The 24,922-nt window shown below is 33.8% G+C and overlaps 3 protein-coding genes across 4 annotated transcripts in view; 2 read left to right on the forward strand and 1 right to left on the reverse strand.

Moving 5' to 3' along the window:
• Window positions 1-128: 128 nt before the first annotated feature.
• On the reverse strand, window positions 129-1,073 carry ksh (kish). Its single transcript, XM_053755513.1, has 3 exons — window positions 919-1,073; window positions 615-724; window positions 129-285 (listed from the first exon to the last, which is right to left on the reverse strand). The coding sequence occupies exons 1-3, from the start codon at window positions 919-921 to the stop codon at window positions 180-182; spliced, it is 219 nt and encodes a 72-aa protein (XP_053611488.1). The 5' UTR covers window positions 922-1,073; the 3' UTR covers window positions 129-179.
• Window positions 1,074-1,391: 318 nt separating this feature from the next.
• Window positions 1,392-4,371, forward strand: temp (tempura). Of its 2 annotated transcripts, none has more exons than XM_053756182.1 (3): window positions 1,392-1,641; window positions 1,722-2,116; window positions 2,193-4,371. In XM_053756182.1, the coding sequence occupies exons 1-3, from the start codon at window positions 1,565-1,567 to the stop codon at window positions 3,056-3,058; spliced, it is 1,338 nt and encodes a 445-aa protein (XP_053612157.1). In that variant the 5' UTR covers window positions 1,392-1,564; the 3' UTR covers window positions 3,059-4,371. The 2 variants fall into 2 exon arrangements, with proteins under 2 accessions (XP_053612157.1, XP_053612158.1); XM_053756183.2 differs by having other exon boundaries at window positions 1,404-1,631.
• A 3,081-nt stretch (window positions 4,372-7,452) lies between these two features.
• The window catches only part of LOC128676184 (protein unc-13 homolog B-like), a 229,728-nt gene continuing 212,258 nt past the window's right edge, over window positions 7,453-24,922 (forward strand). The window contains exon 1 of the mRNA XM_053756181.2: window positions 7,453-7,639. Coding sequence (XP_053612156.1) covers window positions 7,618-7,639 — 22 coding nt within the window. The 5' untranslated portion in view covers window positions 7,453-7,617. The remainder of the gene's footprint in view (window positions 7,640-24,922) is intronic.

The following is a 24,922-nucleotide window of genomic DNA, read 5'->3' on the forward strand; positions in this document are numbered from 1 at the left end:
ATCATACATGCCAAATGTTTTAGTAACTTTTGTTTTATGGTGGAAATAAAAACTATATTTTCATTTTTCATTGTTGGCCTGATTGTTTGGAATACAAAATATATTATGAAAATTTATAAAATATAATATATTCTTAAAATAATTTTAATGTACAGTATAAAAACTAACATAGCAATAACTTAAGTAAGGAACAATATTGAGAATGCCATTACTATGCAGCACACTGCTACATATGGAGATTTTCTTTCCCCAATCCTGGCACATTTCCAAAAGGTCCCCATCAATCTGAAACCAAAATATTTGTAGTGAAAGATAGGTGGGTGGGTACATATGTAAGAATGGATTTTTTAACAGAGAGTGATCAAGATATCCCTAATGATGGACTCACAACTTCAATTTGTTGAATAAACTATATATTAAATTTTGTGAGCCTGAAAAATGACTTGTTTGAATGACAAGTTGTTTGCTTCGAAACAAATGTGGTGTTTATCTCCAATACAGTTTAACTAAATTAGATCTATTCCAAATCCTTTGTAACCTTAGCAGATTTCATACTTGATACAAGATATTACAGTTTACTATATTGACAATTTTTTTGTGAATTTACAACTCACCCAGTCTTATTACGGTCCATAATACTAGGGAAAAATGATCTTAAATATGCACAGGTGCATATCAAGAGTAGTATTACCGACAGTAAACTTTGAAAATTGAATATTGCACTCTGAAACAAAAAAAAAACCAAATTACACTGTATATAATCAATATTTCTCTTGTCATGGAAAGCTGGATGTGAATGTATAATTCTTTGGTTTTTATTTATAATTCACTGAACCACCACCAATCACTGAATTTGTAAATGAATGCGATACGATTAAATTAATACGTTTTAACAATCTGTGATAATATGAATGTTACCATTTCTTTTCATTCAATCAAAATGCAGTTTTTAGAAACTGAAAAAATATAGAATGTATGAAAAACTCCGTATTCCCCCGTAATTTCTAGCTCCGAATTCTATCTGACCCTACAACGAAGCACAAAACGTCAAAACACATCAGCTGTCGATTGACATTGATGGACGGATAAATTTCTAAACGTAATCACCCAAGCAGCATTTCCAGCCGACTAAATCTAAGACAAAGGAAATTAAAGGCTAACGTACCAAAATGAGATTCTCATAGATAATTTCCCAGCGCCAACCCCACCTCATTTCTCCTTATTGAACGAGTATCAGTAAACCGAAAGATATGACGAAGTTTATAGTTTTCTCTGTTACGGTTTTACCTTGTTTACATAGATTGGTGCTGTTGCTGGGTCAGGCATTTAGCTAAAATGTTTACTAGAAATTCAGTTATCAGATAACAACTGTCACTGTCACAGACTGACATAAATTTTATGTTAGACAAAGGTTTCTGTTGTTTTTAATACAAGTATCTACAGTACAAAACGTTACTACATTATGTACTTTTGTTGATCGAATTGAATTTATTAATATTTATATTTGTATTACAAAAGACAAATGCCTATTTTTAGATAATTTAAATACTTAAAAGTCACTACGATGGATGACGACAAATTTGCTTTGGTGGAAAAAATCTTACTGGATGTGGAAAATGTTATGTCGAAAAGTGCTGAGTTGTAAATATTCATTCGTATTTGGCAATTTAGTTTAATATGGATGCAAAGTAAAGTCAATAATATATTTAATCATGTTTCAGATGTGCTTTCGACATAGTTCCGGTGGACTCTAATTTTCGGAATAAATCTCCTATCCTATATTTAGAAAACTGCTTGGGATTGGAGTCCTGGTGTGTGAAACATGTTTACATGTACTGTTATTCAGAAATTATGGATAAGTTTTTTTCTAAATCTAAACGGAAAGCGGTTAAAATATCTACAGTCAATTCCGATAGACTTGCTAGGTTACTTAATTTGACCTTATTAATAAACCCTGAATTAACGTCATTTTGGAATAAAAGACGTGAAATGGTAGTCAAATCATTTCTGTACAGTGCATCAGAATTACTATTTACAAAGTTGGTCTTATCTCGTAAACCCAAATGTAATGAAGCCTTTGCACATAGACGTTGGATCTTGGAGATCATTCTTAAAGGTGGGTACATTGAAATATAATTTAAGCAAAATAAGTTTAAAAAAAAGTTATCTTATGAGATTTATTAACTTCACAGGTGACACATTGCAGGCAGACAATATAGAGGCATTAGTGAATGATGAGTTACACATTTGTGATCTTGCTGCAGAAAATAGTCCCAATAACTATCACAGTTGGAACCATCGCATTTGGTTACTCAACAGACTACAGCAAGCGAAGCAATTCAACCTAAATTTACAATACATCAAAGAGTATGAATATTCTGAGCGGTGGTCATCAAAACATGTTTCTGATTATAGCTGTTTTCATTACAGGCAGTATTGTATTAAAAATATATTCTCTATTAGCAATGAAAACTGGGCCACCCTCTATGGTAGTGCTTATGCAGATTTAAGAAAAAGTTTTGTTCAATTATTGGCTTCAAATTTCCCAAAGGACAAAACAATCCAGGCATCACAAGAGGACTTGGTAACTTATACAGAAGAGAATTTAATCAATCTCTTATTAGGTTGCAAAGTTATAAGCTGCAGCTGTAATGTAGATAATGTCTTACTGTGTAGAAAAATACAGGTATTATTCTCCGAGTTAGTATTAAATAATGAACTGCTAAGGTTTTATAAATACCATGAAACATTATGGTACCACAGGCGTTTCATTGTTCATGAAATTGTTGCTATCATGTATGATTATTTTGATGTGGTCAGACAAAATGGAGTGTTAATCAAAAACTCTTGTGCCATTTGTAATGTTGAGGAGTTGAGACAGAAACAAGCCAAAATTGTGAAATATGACAGTAATTGCATTTATTCGCGTGTTTTGTTTAAGATTCTATTATGTCATGAAAAAAAATTCATTCAGGAAAGAAGAAATGATGGAGATAATTATGCGGATCGCCATGAAAAGTACCTGAAATTTGTAGAAGGTCTTAACTATGTCATGTAAATGTAATCTGTAAACTCATGTTTGTATTATATTTAATGCTAGTGATAATATATTGTATTCTGAAGATGTACATGAAGTGATTTTTTGAAATATGTAACAAACTTAATTACGGTTAGAATGTTTAGGTCGGCGGTGATTTGGAAGCATTTTAATGTGAAATATAAAAATTCATTGCATTATAATTCATGTCAAATACATATATAATTTTTCTTGACTTCAAGTTGAAGAAATTGTAAAGTATGTACTCATAATATGATAAATTTAATTGTATCTGAAATTTACTTACAGTTATAAATTGATAAAATCATTAATGAGGTATTCCCGCGAGCTTGACATTTATAATATTTTAATTACATTCAGACAATTTGTAAATTTTTAATTTTCAATATTCATAAGTCTTTAAAAGACAGATCATAGTGATTTAATCTGTATATTTTTTTATGTACATAATATCTACATATGTTTCACATTCTTATTCATATTTTTGAGGGTTTGCATATGAAAATATAATCGTAAAGGCATAATAAAATTCCATCATATATTGAAGGTATACAGTAGTCATAAGTAGTAATACCGCATTTGCCTCAGGCAATTAGATATAGTGTTGTATATCTCCAATCTGCTATACTGTTGAATATGGCCTTCTAGTGTCACGACTCTTGGTACTGTCTACTCCGAAAGGGCGAAAGACGTGATACTGTTTATTTTTATGGATCTGAGGAATATTAAAAAATTATAAACTAAATAATGAAATTCGCATATATTTAGACTGTGCAAATGCAGCTTGTTTTTTTGAAATTGTTTATTGCACAGATATCGCAATCTAATTTTGTAGTTTTATGACATTCTACAAAGACCGTGAACAAATCAACGGTAAGAGGTTCATTCTCATAACACCCGTTCAGCCGTTACTGAGTCTCGCGCGCCTGTGATCGAAAAGTCTCAGGTTCGAATCGTTCTCGTGCCACATGAGTTTGTATACCAGTCTTACGCATGCAAGTTTTCATAGGCCACTTCTTGTTTCCGGTCAGGGAAAACATTGTGAAGGTTCGTGTTAGACATAGTGTTTAAGGGACTGCCGGCCACTACATGTAGTGGCCACCATGGTGGTAGTCGTAAAATGATGTCGGATGCCTTTAGGCCACTTGAATAAAATCTGACATTGTATTACCAATATCACACACTCGATAAGAAATTGTTTATTATTTTATTTATAGAAAGGTAATTAGAAGGATAAGTGTATAGATATTATTTTCTGGTTTTATTTGTTATCATTGTTGTATTTCGTTTAAATAAAATACTTTTAATTTTAATTGTTTTTTTTTTTTCGTTATAATTAGATAAATATGTGATTGTTTTTTAAGAAAAAGCTAGTCTTTTCCTGCCCTAGCATAGGACCATTTCATGTCCTTCCGTGGATGTCATATGAGGCGACTACGGGACTCGTAGTCTAGGCAACTGATAGGCAACTATAGCATTCCCAAGAAGGTTTAACGTCAGACAGGCGGCCGGTTGTAAAATCCCTTTTTCGCCTCGTACGACACGTATAGTTATGAACAGGTCAGGAACCTGAAAACATAGGAAGGAAGGCATTTACTACACATAGTAACATCTTTAATTGCATATTGGAAATATGCTACGAATAAATAAACAACTTTATTTTTGTTATATCATAATCTCTACTTATATTCATAAAAGCTATATTCGATTGTAATAATTATTTTATTTAGATATGTAGAAGTAAAAGCGGAATCTAATCCTTCACAAAATCTTTCAAGACTGCTACGATTATTTCGTAGCTTAATGACGCTACGAACGACTACACTTGGTTTCGTAGTGGTGCTACGAGACGCTATCGTAGCACGGCGCTACGGTGTGGTAGAGACTGATGTTGTAGCACTGGAAATTTTGTAGTAAATTAAATGAAGAAGTTTATACAAATTAGATATATTTATGATTATATTAGATAAATAAATCAAGAGTTATGGTGTAATAGAATGTACAACTATTTTTAATTACCTACTTAAACGTAATTGACTACTGACTATTCCTGAGATATATATGGTATCCCTATATCCAGCTGCCATATTTAAACCAGCATATTAGTTATATTCACGGATATTGTTGTGTAATTATATTTAGTTAAATACTCAGTAATTTTTAAAAGTAAATAAAAACTTTATGGAAATAGTATTTTAAGTCATAAATCAATAGTGCAAGGACAATCATACTAACAAGGTTGCAATGGCTACCACACATGTATAAATGCATACCTAACCTTGCGTAGCAGCTGTAGGTACATAACAGTTGCATACGCATTACGCGTCGGCACGAGCCCACTACTCGATGTGGGTCAGGAGGTACCCCCCTTTTTAATAACCTATTAGAAAAACGATTAAAGAAAAAACTAATGTAAATTAAAATGGACTTTAAGCAGTGGTATTAGAGTAGATCATTGCTTCTAGTGTAAGCGAATATAACGACATTGTTAAATTCTCTGTCCTGGCGTGACGTCATGGCGTCGCGCGTTCGCGGATACGTTCGGATCGATATTGGGCGATGTGTTCGCAGTCGTGCTCCTTCGGGCGGCGTCGTGATCGTTCGGAAGTTTGCATCTACCACGTGGGGTTACGCAATATGGTTGGTACAACTCATTGACAAAGATTATTTGTGTAAGGAAGCCATGCTGTGTGCGGACCTCGGACGACACTATACACTCGCCTCAACTGTCTTTGAGTCACGGAGACTTCATTGGCTTTGTTTTACAGGTCTTCTACAAGCATGTATTCCTCGTAAGCTTGGACTCGTTTCCTGAAATTTCAGCTTAATTTTTCTCCTGTCCCATTGTTTGTCTGTAATCAAATCATGCAAGTTAATGTTTACCTATTTGCTTCAGTTTCCATAGCAATCCAGTATTGTGTTAAGTATGATTTGATGGTGCATCCAGGTTGGGCTCCCAACGAGGGAACTCCTCAACGGTTACAACACGGACATGGTTTTTTGTCACGCATTGAATGCAACAAGATCGACAACTGGGGGCAATTAAAATATTGTGGCAAAAATAATATTTTTGTAAAAAACTTGATTTAAGATTATTCCGGAAAGCTATACAAAATTAAACGATAAATGTTAGAAAATACTAACAGCGGTACTTTTTTATTCATTCTTGCTAAGGAAAAAAGCGTTGAGTAGTTATTTTTGGACAGTTACCCCGAATTGCTTTTATCAAATAAACTAAAGGAATATAAATTATTAAACACATTTAAAATAATGAGTTCCGAATTATATGGTAAAATAATATTGCCCCAACCACCGGCGTGTAGCTATTGGACAGCTAATTACACCGGGTTATTATATTAATTGTGATTGGTCAGCAAGCTGCAAACACGCCTCGCGCACGTGCACATCTTCCAAATCGGGCACGTAACTCGCTTATGTGATTAAATTCCTAGGCGCGACTCTAATTCAATTTACAGAGCGAGACTACACATGCGGGATTCCTACATCTTGATTGCTTTCCATGGAGTTTAGGAGTAAGATGAAATGAATAAAGTGGCAGCTACTTCTCATTTTATTGACGGATTGCTACCCTGGAGGTTCGATCCCCGGTCAGGTCAAGATGGAAAATGATCTTTATTAGATTGATCGGAGTCTTGGATGTTTTTCTACGAGTATATATGTATTATGTTATAAACTTTTAGTGTCGTTTTTTTGGTATCCCATAACCCAAATCTCGAACATATTTTGGGGCTAACTGAATCTGTTAGTGTCCATATATACCTATATTTATTTATTGCGAAAGTCAATAAAGAGTGAAGGGTCAATCTTTTCAAAATTTGTAAATAGAAACTCAACACTGTTTATAACTCGATTCAAAGGTTAATAGCAAAGTGTTGAATCGAATCAGAAATACCTACATTCTCTCATAAAAGTTTTAATCAAGAGCAAGAACGTTAATTGATGAAAAAAGCTCAGGAAATGTTCAGACATCGGCTGCCCCGATGCAACGGGGTCGTCGGCCACGGGAGTCGCGATCGTTACCATCATCAAAACTGCAACACTTAGGACTACGGCAGTGCAATGATTGCATCAAGTTTAACCGGGTGCGATCGATGCGAGGGTATTTACCTCGCCGGGCGAAAATAATCCGGGTACCGATGCCGGTGATGTCAGAGCGGCTGGCGGCCACACTCAACCATGTCTACAAATTAACTCGCTGAAATTGGTGTCCAAGTGGAATTTTTTGCTCAAATACAATTTATAAATGACCGTTCTGAGTATTCTGATTTATAAGTAGTGCAGTGTGGAATTATAATAGAATGCAAAAATTGATGTTAGCAGTGTATCACGGCTTTAGTGATGTGGAAGCAGCGCGGTAGTTAGGGCGCGTGCGCGGTGGCGGCTCGTGTGGCCGGGCGCCAGTCGGTCGCCGGCCGGGAGCAGCCGGGCGCGCGTAGCGAGAGATGGCGGCGCACGGCGCCCGGTGCGGCCGGTGAGGCGCCGGCCCCGCCGACCGCCCCGGGTCGACGGGCCAGCCGGGCTACCGGGCGAGCCGCACCATGTCCTTACTCAGCGTCACAGGTAGTGTCCGTGTTTTTCGCGCCAGTTCTGTGGAGGTGGCTTTGTGCTATGATTTCAGTTACGCAGCTATTTCTGGAGACGCGTACCGTAGTACGTTCATGTGGGGTTTAAGGGTTTGGGTATTTGGTAACGTTGCTTTTAGAATACCTCCTGAACCTACCTAATGAACATACAAATTCAGTTTACCAGTCCGAAATAATATGATCCGTACCTAATCTTGAGTTATTAAAATTTTTGCCGTAATCTTAGTACTTATAATATTTTCATACATCTATCTATACAACTATCGGTATATATAATAAAACTGTAAGTGGGCTGTCTGTAAATAGGATATCTCCTATTTACAGACAGCCCACTTGCACTTACAGTTGCCAAAAATGTACACCAATATTTATTTTTCTTTAATATCTTAAAGAAAAATAAATATCCCCATATTGCGGGTATTTCGGTTTTGGGTCTTTATGTGATTATTTAGAAGTCAAAAATATTTTTTTAATGTTGTCTTTCTGTATGATACTTCGCGCATCATCCAAAACTTCTGAATGGAATTTGATGTGCTTTTTACAGTTGTATAGCATATGAAAAAATCTGGTATTATAGTTTACATCGTGATACGTTGCTTGGATCCCAAGATATTGACAAAAATATGTTACGAGCGGAAGTATAATTGCGGGAGAAGACGCGGGCAAAAGCTAGTATAATGATAAACTAAGTATTAAATATATCAAAAGATAACGCACGCATGGGGCGTTTATTTAGCGGCGAGCGCGCCATCCGCGGTCGCAGTCGACACAACCCACTGGTATTTGAGACAAAGGTCACACCGTGATTTACGGTGTCAGCGTAGTCAGCATTAGAGCCTCGATTTAATTTTATCTTCATTTTGCTCGTTGTTATAGCATTTAATTCACGAAGTTTACGAAAACAAACTATTTGCTCTTAATATACTTATGTACAAATTGATCCGTTTTTAATAAATATCTGAAAATCAGAATTTTATTAAAGTCTAAGTACGTATTCGAATAATATAATAACTATGTTTAAGTTATTTTAGTTCACCGTTCATTTTTCATCATACGATATAACGTCAAATTTACGTTCAGTATATGTCACATCCGTTTTATCTTAAAAGGCTATTCACGACGTACTTATATCATATTTATAAGTACCTTTGACTGCAGGTAAGTGGGCCACCCTTTGAGCGAGCGCATCGTGTCACGCGCGAGCTTTTTTAATTTTAAATAACTTTATGATACTAATATAACTTCTATGATAGACTAATTGAAATAAATGATACATCATTTAAATCAAGGCAAACTGATTGTTCTGTTTTATCCATGATAACTTTTGCGAAAGCTCATGTCTGAAAAAATAATTTAAGATTAACAAAGAGAAAGTACAATACCTCGAAAAGAGCTGTTTCTTTTTGCTAAAGACGTGTTAATCATGCGGAATTAAACGCAAAACAAATTTAAATCAATGAAGTATCAGAATATAAAGTAATATAGCAAAAAAGCTCATTAAATTCAATCAATGCATACTAAAATATATTGTGGTTTACAAAGTAAAATATATAAACTGAATTTTCCTTTGAACGAAATGAAAATTTCATTCTCGATAAAGTGATACGAAGATAATATTTTACCCCTTTATTTATCGTTTGGCTTTTAAAATGGAAATTAATTGGTTTACGCTGACGTCGAAAAATGAGTTTTTGTGCATCGAATTTATTACGCTTCTCGATTGAAAGCGTAAATTACAAGCTACGAGCCTCCAACTGGTAACAGTTTGTTAAAATTGAATTGAAATATTGCAAAGCTTTTAAAATTTTGTTAGAAATTTGTTTTCAGACTACCTACGTTGTGACAAATATTTTTCCTCTGTTCATTTTGGTAGTGCTAGGATTGAGTAAGGGGTTTTTTATTTTTTAATTCAGTTCTTATTCTCTTTTCACTTGGTAGGGCAAATTTGAGCGAAATTAAATCAATTGACAGAGAGAAATTTAATTTGTTAACTAAATATAAACAGTGACACGGAAACCTTTACCTTCATAAATAATTATGATTAAATAAAAAAACAAAAGAAATCATCTAAAACATAGGTACATTTTGAAACATATTAAAGTAAAATGTTTATATTGGTGTACATTTTTGGCATTTTTAGCCACAGTTTTTGTTGATTGAAGATCTGACTTCAAACGAAGCAAAACTAGTGAATTTAAGAAGCATTTATCCATTTCGGTCAATCATTATGTCCAAAGAGTGTTGACGTACCTAGCTACAATTAGCTCTCCGGTGCCCAATGAAGGCGTTTCGAGTGTAACACAAACAGAACTATCCTCGAATAAGTCGACTAACTGGCCTTCCTTTGTTTTCCATGGAAGTATATTTGGCCGCTGAAGAGAGGTACGTTGACAGTTATTAAGTCCTAAGAAAAACTTTCTATTGGCCAGGATTTAGCTGTGAATGGCTCTTGGCCTAACTTTGACTTGCGTCAAATTTCTTTTCCAATACATGTATTAAATGTTACCCATATATCCCTCAGAGGAACAGGTGATTACTAATAGTGTTCCGAAGAGAATATAAAAAATAAATTCTTCTTAAATTATAGTGGAAACATAAAAATCTGAACCCTTTTACCCCTCAAAGCGAACATAATCTGTAACTTCATTCTAGTAGATTATTCTTACTTACCTTCGAGTTACGCACAGTCAATTTTTTTCTGAATAGGTATATTACATTACATACAACCAAGGTCTGGTTATCGCTGAAAAATGATTTCTAATAATTTCCATTCCATATTCCTTGTTATTCTTTCTATTTCGCACGGTCAAACGGTCAGTCGTTAATAATCAATTCGGAACATTCACCAAGCAAGTTGGATGTCCTAAAGTAATAAGACATTTATTTGTGGTTCGTTCGCTTGCCATGATCCGAATATATACAAACGACGCGACGACACGTTGCAATAAGAACTCAAAATAAACGCAATAAGGTCGGTTTTTCGTTATAGTCGACAAATATTATCACACTGCACGGTTTACTATGCGAATTATACGAGGACATAGTGAAAGAGATAGAAAATTGCCTTGTATATGAATTGGCAGAAAGTTAAGGCTGTTAGGCGCATATTGCTATTTGGCATACAAGTTTACAAACAACATTTTGAGCACGCTATTTTTGTGCAATGTTATTTATTTTATAAGTTGGAGGACGACTGCAGTTTCTGTTGTTAAATAAGTTATTCATTACTTCAGGTCAACAAGTAGTTCCAGCAATATATAGGAGATGAGAGACAGTATGTCAGTATTACGTCCGTCAATTTACTAATATCGAAGTATAAGAAGAAATTGCGAAACATTCGTATGGATTTCCACATAAGATAAAAAATTAAATGCATTTATTATCAAAACATGCTATAAACACGTATATCGAATATCAGCTGCTAAAATAGGAAAGTCCTATATCATGGGGCATTATTATCATTATGATTGGTTTATGCGAATATTAGATGTTTTATAGTCATAAAAAGATAATGTCATCCTCAGAATGCAATCGATATTGAGCCAAATGAAATTTTTCCTACTAGCTACTTTTTACGATCAAACTTACCACGGGGTATGGTCAAAAATAGCCGAGAACATTCCTCCTTGAAAATGGTAGCAATAAATCTCCCGCCAAATGTATGTTACGTGGGATCCCATAACATCGCCAAGAACCTAACTTTATCTCAGTGAATGTTGCAATAGCTGGCTGTTATATAGCGGTTCGGTTCGTTCACACATTGTATTCTCTGCAATTGAAACTTTATTGAATGTAAAGATTTTATTTTAAAATCTATCGGTTTCAATTTCATAATAATAAACCATAACAACATAACATATAATTTGCCTTTTTTGGTTCTAATAATGAAATGGTTGGCTATTGCCTTCTCTATTTCACATTTCAGCTGATAATCACCAACTAGAGACTTGTTTTTATTCATCGGTAGTAAGCTTTGGTACTATACACCTACTATACAAAAACTACGATACGTGAGCCAGGTAGCTATTACAATTCATTTCGACCACACTACTTTCACACTTTGATTATATTATTACTCATTTAGAGTATACCCAATATATTTAATTTATAAAACAATTCTATAAATGTGTAAATATTATTTTATTCAGTAGATTCCTTTCTGTAATTATTAAGAATTACATTGTTTGTTCTAATTTTTTCTGAGAATCACAGATATACAGAACTATGTAGGTGTATAAGTTTTTCAGGAAAATCGATTGACCTACGTTCGTAAATATATTTTTTCTACTAAAATTGTGTTTTTTCACTTTTATGTAATTTAAGAAGTATGAAATAAGATTTAGTAATACATTTTGTTATTTATCTACTACCCCTGTTATTCATAAGTAAGTTAATATTTTGTCTTTTTCTGTCAATGTCCAATATTGTAATGTGCGATAGTGACAAAATATAATTTAGCTAAGTTCAGTTAACCGAACTGTTGCTATATGTTAGTCTTACCTAGTTAATTCATAAAAAAGTTAAAACGTACTTTAAACTTAAATACATTTTAAACTTGTTAGCTGAAGTGTGAAATATTTTATTACAAACTAGTGCAACTTTGGAGTAGCGTTCAGAAAAAAATCACCGAAATTTCGCAATTATATTCCAGCAATGGTCGATGGTTATCAATGATTCCTCTGACAGACACATTATAGTTTTCTATTACTAGATGGATAGTTTAGCAAGTTCATCAAAGCATGCACAGTTTAAGCACATCAGAATGCTAATCCCTCTGTCACAGGCTGTACCGTTTATACACAATATAGAGGATTTGCCGATCGAACGACATAGTAAACGGGATTTGTGGGCTCTGCGAGAATTGCCTTTGTATGCTCCATTTTACGTAAAGACGGTATTATGTTCTGATAAATTAAAGTAAATTGTGTAATTTAAGTAATCTATTTTACCTTTGTACCATATTTTCAAAGGATTTGTAATGGAACTGTGTACAATCAAAATCATATGATGTTACCAAATTCATTACGGATTCGTCCTTATTACCTTCGCATAGAGATCCATGCGGGGTAACTTGAAGTGCGGCTCACTGTACATTGATTGATAATACAAATACAATTATCTCATATTTTCTGTTATTTTTTTTTTGTAATTCCTTTTATACTACCGGGTGCCATGCGGTCCACTTGGGTGTCGATTCTACTAAAGATAAGCCGATATCGTGTCTCAGTATTAGTTCTTATTGTATATCAATAAGAGCTACTATTGAAAAGCAGTTTTGGCTTAAATTTAGCAGAATAGACACCCCGATGGGTGTGGGTGGGTAGTACTTATTTCTATATTGTCTAGTATATGTAATAGTACATATTTTTATGCAGAGACAACAACAACGTTTACAAGATAATATACTTATAACGCGGCCGAAGCCGCGGGCAACAGCTAGTATACTTAACTTATAAAATAAAGAAAAAACACAGAGTAGTTAAAGCTACTACTACGAAACTAGTATTCAACAACATCTTATTTAAATTTTATCATGTTGAAAATGATGTCAATTCAAGCACCTACAGATGTCTGATTTTACGGTGTCGTCACCAATTTAATTATTTTCCTGACAATTCGTTCAGTGGAATCCATTTTGATTCTATTGGCGACGCACGTAAAACGAAACGGCTTTCAGTATTGCTGCCGTAAACGACTACGTTCCTTGTGTTCCCCCACGTGAGACGAAACAAGAGACTCCTTTAAATATGTAGACATCACAATGTACCTATACTAAATACGTACATAGGTATACATAAGCGAGTCTAAATTACGCAAGGTTGTCAGAGCGTTTCGACCGCTGCGGCCGCACTGTCATAACTATCCGTCAATTTTCTTCAGGAAGGAATATCATTTCCAAAATCAATCATTACCACAGAAAGACATTACCACATTTTCTAAACCGATGTTATCATATGAAGTAACAATAATCTTGGTGATAACAATCGGTAAACATGTAATCAGATACTTGTTACTTGTGTCATACTTATCTCTCTAAAATCTGAGATTCTATTATATTCCCGTTTCATTTATGGTTTTGACGCCTGAATGCCCGGGTTTTAGAAGATCTCTGTTGTCAAGACATTATATCCCTTAATCGCCTCGTACGATCGCCACTCGAGAATATGAAGTGGTTACATTCTGGGGTAGGAACCATGGTTGCACACACCACTGTTACACATGTCTGTCTCTTTTCATTAAATTACATATACACTGAGCGTTATTCTACTAATATTATAAATGCGAAAGTTTGTGAGGATGTCTGTATGTCTGTTTGTTTGTTACTCTTTCGCGTAAAATCTACTAGACCGCTTGTTATGAAATTTGGTACACGGATAGAATATTATCTGGAATAACACATGGGGTACTTTTTTACATAAGCAGCAGAAAGCAATAACGAATTTTCTTTTACATCGAATGTGTTTTCCCCTTTCGAATTAATTCACTTTATAATATTCTATCACGGAGTTGGATTTCCCCGGAGATAGTTCTAAATCCATTTTCCAATGTGGTTGTATCTGTTGATTATAGTTTGACTTTAATTTACATATTACATAAATATTACATTTTTCTGTGAATATGCCTAAATGCAATTTATTTCTCGTTTTCATTTCAAGAGCTATGCTCTTGTCGATGGAGTATTCGCCACCTCCTTGCACATTGCATTTTAGGTTCAGATACGCGACGCCTACCTTCTCCTTCAGCTCGGTCTCCATGCACCTCTCTTTGCGCCGCTTCTTCTTCACTTGCGCTTTGGAAGTCGGCGGTAGACTTAGTTTAAGTAATTTTATTATGTCAATAATGTATATTATGTTCCTAACCGAATTGCGTCTACACAATTGAGATAGGTACTACGAGAAACCTGCCTTGTAAAACTAAATCAGGCCTAACAAATGTAAAAAGATGACACAAATTGGGTTTTTAGTAAGCCTGATAGGGTATCCCATTGCCGATCAAAGAACAGTTTCTTATTAAAGACCAAAAAACAATTACTTAGTGTTTAGATTTTAAAATATCTAAGTATTCAGACGTATCTTCCAATTTTACTCCGTTGCTGGTTCCCTAAGAACTGTGTCAAGATGGGCTATTTTAAAACTAGCGGTGGAAGTGCGGCACTTGTCAGTATTCTTTTGATGTGAGATATCACACAGATTGCGTTCTAACAAAATTTCTTCTTGTCGAGTTAGAATGGCTATTCAAACGGTGTTCGATGGGTAAGTAGCAACGCTGATCGCACTGTCGTTGGCATCGTTTAAGTCTTCCTTCGCTTAAGATGTGGGGCAGTTGCGACAGTCGAGTAGCAGAGTAGCGGCTTCGCTCAGGAAACGTCCGAAGTATATAAGAAACAAACAGAGCGTTGACATATTTTGTCTGTTAATATATAATAATCACGTGAACTCGGCTCAATCTGTCACTTGTATAAGATTTGCCGCATTGGGCCGAGAAGTTGTATGGAATTTTTGTATCTCATTTGGTTACACTCGTCCGCTGTCTATCTGTTATCTTGGTCTTTAGTTCAAAGCAATGGATATTTTAACCCACGCTAAGATTTGCAAAGTATAGTGACAGATATTTTGACCTTTCAATACGATAAATGTCAAGCTGTCGCCCACGTCTGAACCCTGGGTCAGCCAATCCAGAAGGATCTACAATCAGATAATAAATCTAAGGATAAATAGAATTTACGGATAAATAATCTTTAAATTCATTTCTTATAGATAGATATTTTGGTTTTGTTATTCTTTAATTTTAAAGTTGACGAAAAATGTAATCATTTTTGTACCTTATTAAAATTTGTATAGTTAGTTGGAAACACCATTTTTAAAAATTAAGTGATTTTATTTACATAATTTTTAAAAATGGATTTTCCATAAACTAAAATTTTATTAAGAAGTCATCAGCATAAATGCAATAACTAAAGTAGCTATCGAACAAACATCATGTTAGAGTATCATTAGTATGGAGCGTTTGAACAAGTTTAAAAAAGTGTGTTGTTCAATATGACAGAAATACAAATTGTTGTCATATCTTTGATAGTATTGTCATTATCACAGTATTGATTTCATAATGTATTGTGATAACAAAAAATAATACTATTAAACATAAATCATACCGAAAAAAAAAACAATAACAAAAAAAAAATATATTTTTTTCTAACGATGTTTATTAGAAACTATTCCATTTTTAAATTAACATTTTCTTGTTTAAATGTTTAATTACGATAGCCGGTCTTGATCTTCGAAATAAGTGGTTCGTTTTGTATTTACACGCGTAAGCTGGTTCAAATTGGTGAATTATTTAATTCTGTAATTCGCAATTATTCTGATTCTGCTTATCTATTACGTTTGATAAACAAGTCTGCTAGTAAATAACGTTATTTGTTATTCATTTGTCGTATCTAAATATTATTTGTTTCAATGAATAACTAGCCAGCAAGAGCTGGCTAGATATTCATTGAAGCTCACAGCTCGGCCTGCGGTTCACCTCGGGTCATTAACCAAATCCAAATTTTATCAAAATCGATCCATCGGTTTAGACGTGAAAGCATGGCGATAGACTTTCTCAATTGTAATATTACTTATTAGCTTTTGCGACTGCGCCCGCGTGTATATCCCACGGGAACAGTTGTTTTTTCCGGAATGATTAGAGCTTATGGCCTGTATATATAATTTTTAACTTCATGCATGCAAAAATTCAAGAAGATTGGCTGAGTAGTTATAGCCTGAAGAGTAACGAACAAATAAATGAACTTACTTTGACAATTGTAATAAAGAAGAAGTTATCCTATATACAAGTTAGGTATAGATTGTGTTCTCCATTACTTATATCCAAACATTGGTATTTTCATATAAGGTTCAAAATAGACATTACAATAGAGTCAACCTATTTCAATAGACAATTTCCAATCGACAAACACACCCACAGAAAGCGCCGAAGCTACATAGCGGCACTCATGATAGAGTAGGCATTGACTCAGCATTCCTTTCGTCGTTCTTTGTGCTCAGTACGTTTCATTTCAATGCCAAATAGGTCAGTGAATCCGCACTTTTCAGATTCGACCGCCTTTGAGAACCGTATATTGAATTAGTGTATCTAACTGCAATAAGATGCCTTTAGAAATTGTTATTAGATTTTTTAAGTCGGTTCTATCAGTTTCTTGTAGTTTAAGTTTTTCCGCCTCTTCTTCTTCACCAGCGCCTTGGAAGTCGGCGGTAGGCTCGATATAAGTACATTTTTGACGTCAATAAGTGAGTACATAGCATTCTAAGTTGACTAAAGAATTTTGAATTTGTTTTTTTCGTGTATTCTTTTGTAAATTTTCACAATTGTAATAAGGATTCCAGTGAATTGCACATAAAATATTCATTAGCTTAAAAGCTGCGCGATGGGTAAGTAAAACTTTTTATTCGCACTGATTATACAGAAGTGTAACTTTTTACGAATACAACGACATTGTTGTCAGGTTGACAACAATGTTGTAGGTAATCGATGAAGCTTGTAAATGTGTTGTTAGAAAATGGTTTTTATCTTTATTAATGAACAATTTCGTGTCGCCAGCATCCGGAATTGTACTATATTTTCAGTGTACAGTTGGTATGATACATAGGGCAGGACATGTGAGCCATGGTTTGGGACGTGCAGTACCAGAGTAGGTACTTAATACGTGAAATGTTAAAAGGTGAAGAAGTTTTAAATCTATAATTTAAAAACAAAATATTTCAGATAACTGACTTCAGAGTCTTCTTTGCTGGTCTGGGAGAAAAATAAAAACATAGAACGTACCAGCTGCTTCTCTTCCGAAGCAGATTGTAAAAATAAAGGGAAAGGGAGAATCTTCTCATAAGCTGGCAACCTTTCTCTATTTAATCTCAATACTGCCAATAAGCCGGCCATACAGCCAAACGAGGTAGTCGAATTTTCGCAACTGAGATAAAGATGTAAAAAAACTGTAAAATAGAAATATTAAAATTTAACATGTTTATTGCCAATTCGCGATGCATATATTTTCCTAAGAACGAAAACCCTATGTTTTCAGCAGTCAAAAGTGTTAAACCTGTCGTCCACTACACACACGAAAGGTTATGCCGAGGGTCGGGTCAGGAACATGACCTAAAAGGATACATCATAGGATATTAGAAAAGTACTAAAAAGGCAAAAAAAAAACGGATATTTGATGAGCTCTCCGAAGGTTTATGAATCCTGGAGAGGCACCCAGGTGTGGCATGGACATTTTATTGGTATTATAAGGTCGATAAATATGATATATTTGAGGTGACTTTCCTTAACCGACCCTAACAGTATAGATGTTTTATCTATTTTATAGCTACTTGGTTATCGCGTAGGTATCTCGTAATTTTTATCGATTTTTGACGCATACAACGTTTATGCGTAATTATATGTACATGTTAATATTTTCTTTAAAATACATTTTAAGCTTGTTAGTTTATATCCAATTCGAAATAGGTACATCTATAATTTTGAATAATAAAGAGTAGTAAATAATTAGTATAATTAAATTTATGCGAGTCATGTTCTGGTCTGGAATTTTGGAACTGGCTATTTATTATAATTTTATACTGAAAACTTTACGTATAAAATCTAAACGTATAAAAAATATCGTGTTCCGAAACATAATTTAAAATGAAGTCACCCTCCGTCCGTCTTCCTGTTTTTAAGTCATTATCTTTTAAATGACACAACTGATTTGGCTGCAGTTTTTACTGTTATTTAGACAATTTATTTCCGAAGGTTTGAAGACCTTAGGCAAGAACGAAGGCCTAGTTACTAGTGAATTACATTTTGAAATATAAATCACGTTAAGTCTGCTTAATGTGATTTATATATCAAAATTATTTGACTATAAAGATTTGCACATTACTATTCCGTGACATGTCGCAAACTCGCAGTTAATATTGTGAGGCAATAGCACTCGTTCCTGCCCCGAAGTCACGTCCGAACCGTTTTCAGATATCGAGAGTTAACTCGTCACGTGCTGGCCACTCCATTATATTACGCCATTTTGGAATTTTATACGAAAAGTAACCATATATACAGATTAGCTGTTGCCCGCAACTGCGCTGATATATCTAGATTTTGCCTATTGAATACGTAATAGACAGACTTTCGCACTTATAATAAAAATATTATGGCTTCTGCCCGCGGCTCCGCTCGGATTTTTTTCATTTTTTCACGGAAGCAGTAATTTTTCCGGTAGGTATGAAATGTCCTTCTCCATATTTCAATCCACATATGTACCTACGTAAAATTTTAAGAAAATTAGTTGAGTAGATAAACCGCGGTGAAGTAACAAACTTACTGTATGGATTTCGAAAGACTCAATATGTATGATATCTTTACCCGAATAAACGAAATACATTTAAATTCCTACCTAACAGATTTTATATAATTACTTCTTCAGCTACGATAGACTGCATAATAATTAAACTACCTATAGCATACATGAAATATAGAGGTACTTTACCTCAGTAGATTTTATATTTCATTCGAACACATTCACGAGCAATAATGTTGTATTGCTTAGGATTCCCGCGTTCGTATTCTGCGTTTGTGCTATACAAATGCTGTATACAGTTTTATAGAAGCTTCAGCTTTTATAATGATAGGATGTGATGAACTCGTCGAGCCGTGGAATGGATCTCGTTATTTGTCTAGCAAACGTTATAAATGCTTGTTGGAGATTAGTAAGCCGGTTTGTTTAGTTATGAAAACTGGTTGATCAATGTTTTTATAGTCTCGAAATAATATTTTAATTATTTATATGTAAATTTTGTCCATATCGTAGTAAGGAAATCTGTTATATCTATCATGCAGTAACATGTCTTGCCTTTAGAGTTTACAATTAATTCTTATAATTGTTGACAGAGATATTTTAGGCATTATATTTGGGTCTGACCTGATTATTTTTTCCTTTTGTTGATCTATGGGTCTGACGCAAAATGAGCATTTCGCAAATTTGCACATGTCAAAATCAGTATTTCTATGAGTAAGTGTGTGTCATAAAAATATTGTGTAGTATTGAAAATTATACTTAATTTTCAGTGATTTTTTCGAATTATAATACCTTGTCCTTGTTTAAATGTTGGACAAGGTATTATAAATGCGAAAAAATCACTGTGTTCATATTTTTTCTTTTATCTATGGTGTTTATGTACGTTTACCGACATGTGCCAAAGATAATCTTGACACTTTAATAATACTTAAACTACTTTATACTAGAAAAAAGAAACTTTAAAAAATATTCAAGACAGCAAATTGCTTGTATATTTATAGCAGTGTCGCATTTAACGAGAAAGCCAATTACTTGACTGCACTGCACAAGATCCAGACCCGTCTGGCTGGTGTTGACGGCTTGATTGCTTCGCGATATTATTGTGGAATCGAGTGCTGGATGAGGAGCATAACTAATTAAGTACCTACCTATATTCTTTACTTAATAGAAGTCAGTATCAGAATCTTTTACGCCCAGCATTTTCCAAATTTCTCATCAAAAGTTCGACGTTTTAACTATTAACATATGAATGATCATACAATAATAAAAGTAATGAAAATCAATTATTTGCTCATTTATTCGGATTTTATGCATAGTGCCTGGCTTTTAATTTAAAAAGAAGCTGGTATAAGATACGGATAGGTCATTAGGTTTCATTTCTTTCTCATTCCATTCCTTATGCATCCTCGTCTACTAACAAGTTCATTATAGAACTTCTTTGCTTGAAGTTGGCTAATTAAGTTATAATAGAGTTCTGTAATAAAGATGTTATCCAATTGCTTATTTAATAATTACGATATGGTATTTGAGATTTTACGATAGGGTAGGGACAAGGTCACAGAATTCTAAAAAACATGTTTAGGTAATATAGATAAAATATATATATTTAGGATCACTGTGATTGTTCATAGATTGCAATAATGCAGTTGGGTCATTATAAGATTTAAAGTTGGTTAGAAAGTACATTTACAAAAAATATTGAATTATAAAAACAAACTCAATCATTATAAAAAACTAAAATGTTGTAACTACTTTTATTTAGAAGTGATATCCCATACATTATTTAAATTCTCTTATTCAATGCAGAACCCAAAATCTCTAACAAGATATAGAATAACCGACTAAGTTATAAGAATTTGAGCCCCGTAATAGGATTACGCGAACTGAACAAGTAGGTATTTTGTGAAGAAACAAACAATTTGAAATTAATAAGGGATTTGTTATAAGATACCTCGCTTTGTCTAAATATAAAAATAATTACCGCGTCGATTTATAGTCGGTATTATTTTAGACGAAACATTTTCAGAACAGAAGATATTTAGAAATTAACGTTAATATGTTATTTGTGTAAAAAAAATATATTACGAAATTACAGTAAATAAGCGAGTAAAAAATCTTAAGATGTTACTTTTGAGTTTTACTCAAAAGTATAAATAAACAAATATTCTTTTGAGTTCAATGTTTGTATTGAATGGGAGAATTTCTATTCTATCTCCGTTATTAATAAAAATTAAGCTGGCGAATTTAATTTTGTGAAGTTTAGGGATTGGAAAAAAGTCCAAGCAATTTGTAATAACGATTATATAAAAATGTTGATGACAAAGACGTTTTTAAAAAGGCCATTAAGGCTTAGAAATAACGCGGTGGTGGCTACACCCCATCCACGCGCTAAAAGTTTTGCTTCAAAATAAGCATAGCACAAATATAGCTCTGCCGGCGAATTGCGTAATAAATATCGTAATAATAAGTCATAAGTCTTTAGGCGACTTGAATAAAACACTCGCAACATGAATTACAATCGAGTTTTCTCCTAAGCGATTTTCGTAATAAAATGTAGCTATATATTATATTAGTTGCTTTATTCTTTTTATTTTTTGTTGATTTGTGTTTTTTATATGAAAGTAATTATTTTCGATATTATGGCGCTACTCTGCAAAAATAGAAAATAATTGTTAAGTTAATAAAAATGTTTTACAACATAATACACAAAAATAAAAAATAAAAATATTGTTTTGTTAATGTATTGTTATAAAAATGTATTGTTTTGTTTAGGCAATTAACATTAGTTGCTTCTTCATAAAGTAATAATATATATATATATATAAATATTCTGCAGTCTCTTTTTCGCGTGGTAATTGCGGAGGATTTCGACACGGTCCAAGGTTGGCGCTGCGTTGTCGGCGAATCGCGTAGTCTTGTGTAATCGGCTGCGCGTCCGGTGTCCTTTGTCTACAATAACAACACTTTCATACCATTATAGCTAAAGGTTACAGCTGTATAGTTATGTTTTGAAGATAATTAATGTACTATTCTAGAATTTAAATAAATTAGTAGATAGATTCTTCATGGCGTGGATATAGATATATGTATATTATATACCCTCGGACGTCTTTCCCTCATTAAAACTTCGAATTCAAATTCAGTTTCAAGCGACGACTAGCTAACGTATTTATGACATTTCTATTGTTACATATATTAATTTCAGTGGTAGACACAATCTAGCGATATATAGCGTGTACATGCTCCACCCCATGTTATTGTGGACATAACTCATTCACAATGACGTTATTTGAATATATGTAGTACAGTTGCGTGTAAATGTTATTACATTTAGAGTATATTTGTATACTGTAATATATAGCTGCTAGCTATTTATATAATATGAATATGATAGAGTTCTATCAATTACAGAAGCGTTGAAACTAAATATATATTTTTACTATTCGTCGTGTTATAAAATTCCTTCACACGGAAAATATTGTTTTTTCTTTACAGCTCTTTAAATTTATGTGGTTTGTTTCGCATGCCTAATTAACTGTAAAATTGAATCTTCTTCTTCTTCTTGACCTTATCCCATTCATGTGGGGTCGGCACAGTATAACTGTAAAATTGAATGAGGTGAAAAATATCAGTTCTTGAACGGGTATCGAATGCCTATTCGGGGCACCACTCTCTTACCACTACGCTATCGATGCTGATACCAATTCGGTCGGAGTAACTAATCTCTTTCGTCCTGTCACTGAAAAACAGATTTTCAGTAGTAAATACTTACTTTCATTTAATCAAGTAAGAACTTATGTTTTTTTTAAGAATACCCAAGCTTCTATTTAAATTGCATTTAAATAAGTGATTATGAAATCAAGCAGAATATTCTTTGTGGTTAGCTCAAATATCCCATATTTTCTTACACCAGTTAAAGAACATTGCTGCCGGTTGAATTTACGATGGCCACTACCACGGCAAGATACGTTTTTTTATATAACATAGTAGTTCGAACCTTACATATATAGAATAGTGTTGTAACCTACCAATAGTTTAACTCACAATACTAAGTAAGTAGTAACACAAGTATTTTGTTTCATAGTGGCATTACGACATGTTTTATTAGCACTATATACACAACAATGTATATAAGTGTGCTTAAGCAATGCACTTGCGTTGTTATAGCATGTTTAAGATCGACACGATCGTAATATTTTATACGCCTCATAGAATCCTTATTCGTTTTAAACCGTTAAAACAACTGGAAAAAAAATATTCGTAGCACATTGCTACGACGTCGTAGCAGTCGTAGCGCTGTCGTAGAAGTTGTTCCGATATACGACAAACTTCTTTCATAACGGTTCCTGCATCGATCTCGGACTTTCAATATACTGTTTTATATCCACCATCGATTTAAAACTCCTTACAAGTTGCACGCGGCGCAGTGCCTCATTGCAACAGTATTTATAAACTTTAACAATGCCTTTTTTAGGGATGGCTTTAGATAATGATGCATTTTCCATCCTTACATATCATAAAACCAGCTTTCGCCCGCGTTTTATTGTCAACATCTAAAGATCATTTAAGATAAATAAATAAATATATTAGGACAAATCAATATGTGTGCTTTGTCCTAATATATTTATTTATTTATCTCGAGTACTAAGAAATATAACGCGATGAAACCTATACAATTAGATTATCCGTTATACAACTGAGAAAACAGTATCAAATTCTATCCAGTAGTTTTATGTTTTGTGCGAACAAACATAACCCGTTTACAGTTTTATTATATGTATAGATAAAGTCCTTTGCCGCGTCTGTCCGTTCTCGATAAACTCAAACTACTGCACGGATTTTTATGCGGATTTAAATAGATAGGTGATTCCTGAGAAAGGTTTAGATATAAAATTTATTATATTTTTACCAGAGCCGGGATGGACCGCTATAGAAAAGCCATCTTTCTTTCTCATCTCGCATTTCCCTGAGGTCTTCCTGAGCTGTTAAGTGTCGAAGCCCAAAGTCTGATTATTAATTATTCTCCACTTCGGACGATCTTTAGCATTATCAGTTATCGGAACATTGGCATGTATATCTTCCTTGACGACATCAAGCCAGCACTTTTTGTGTTAGCCTAAGGATGCCTGGCTTAAACGTCTAGGCAATTACGCATTCATAGTAATATTACAAAAATAGTTACCTGCACGTCAGCTTTGCTGTGACCATGACCTTCGGAGGTCAAGTTTGTAACATCGAACCACTCTGTCCTCGACCCTCCTATTTACAGAACTGATTTCGTAATAACGTAATCGAAATCAATGCCAATATTTTAATAGATTACTGCCATGCAATTTTTAATTTGTGCGTTATGTTATAGCCTTATGTTATAGAATTTCCAATATAAAGGTGAAGTAGTGCTAGAGTGTTATTTGAGATTTTATGGAATACAACACTGTTTTTAACCGTTATAACATTAAAACATAATTTGTGTTACGTCGAGTATCTGCTAAGATATTAATCACTGGTCATGATTAGCAGAAAAGCAATTAGAAAAAGACAAAAAATAAATACTTTTAATAATTGTAGCTCCATTCAGTATTTGTTGCATAATAGAAGCATAATTTCGTGCAAGCCCGCGGGGAATCCGTATTGTTGGCAGCGCGCCATTAGCCGCCGCCATATTACCAAAACTTCCTGAACACCTGCTAGATTCAACTTTAAATCTATGCGGTCAGAGTTCATAATTAAATGGCAATTGTAGTAACGTGCGTTTTCCGATTTCATTCTTTTTTGTGCTGTTTCACACTTTGCCTGGAACATTTTGCGCCACAGCATATTATTCACAAAGATCTTTTGAGACTGTAGGAGTCGATCGTGTCATTACATTTTTCTCTTGTACATTGTGCACCTATAAAATCAACATGGTACCAAAATGAAAAGTTTTATATT

Source organism: Plodia interpunctella, chromosome 15, assembly GCF_027563975.2.
Source record: "Plodia interpunctella isolate USDA-ARS_2022_Savannah chromosome 15, ilPloInte3.2, whole genome shotgun sequence".
NCBI lineage: Eukaryota > Metazoa > Arthropoda > Insecta > Lepidoptera > Pyralidae > Plodia > Plodia interpunctella.

Coding starts and splice junctions, on each gene's coding strand:
- ksh (XM_053755513.1), bottom strand. Junction 286..614: donor ATGGACCGTAATAAGACTGG/GTGAGTTGTAAA, acceptor TTTTGGTTTCAG/ATTGATGGGGACCTTTTGGA.
- temp (XM_053756182.1), top strand. CDS start 1,565: ATGGATGACGACAAATTTGCTTTGGTGGAAAAAATCTTACTGGATGTG. Junction 1,642..1,721: donor ATGTCGAAAAGTGCTGAGTT/GTAAATATTCAT, acceptor ATCATGTTTCAG/ATGTGCTTTCGACATAGTTC. Junction 2,117..2,192: donor CTTGGAGATCATTCTTAAAG/GTGGGTACATTG, acceptor TTAACTTCACAG/GTGACACATTGCAGGCAGAC.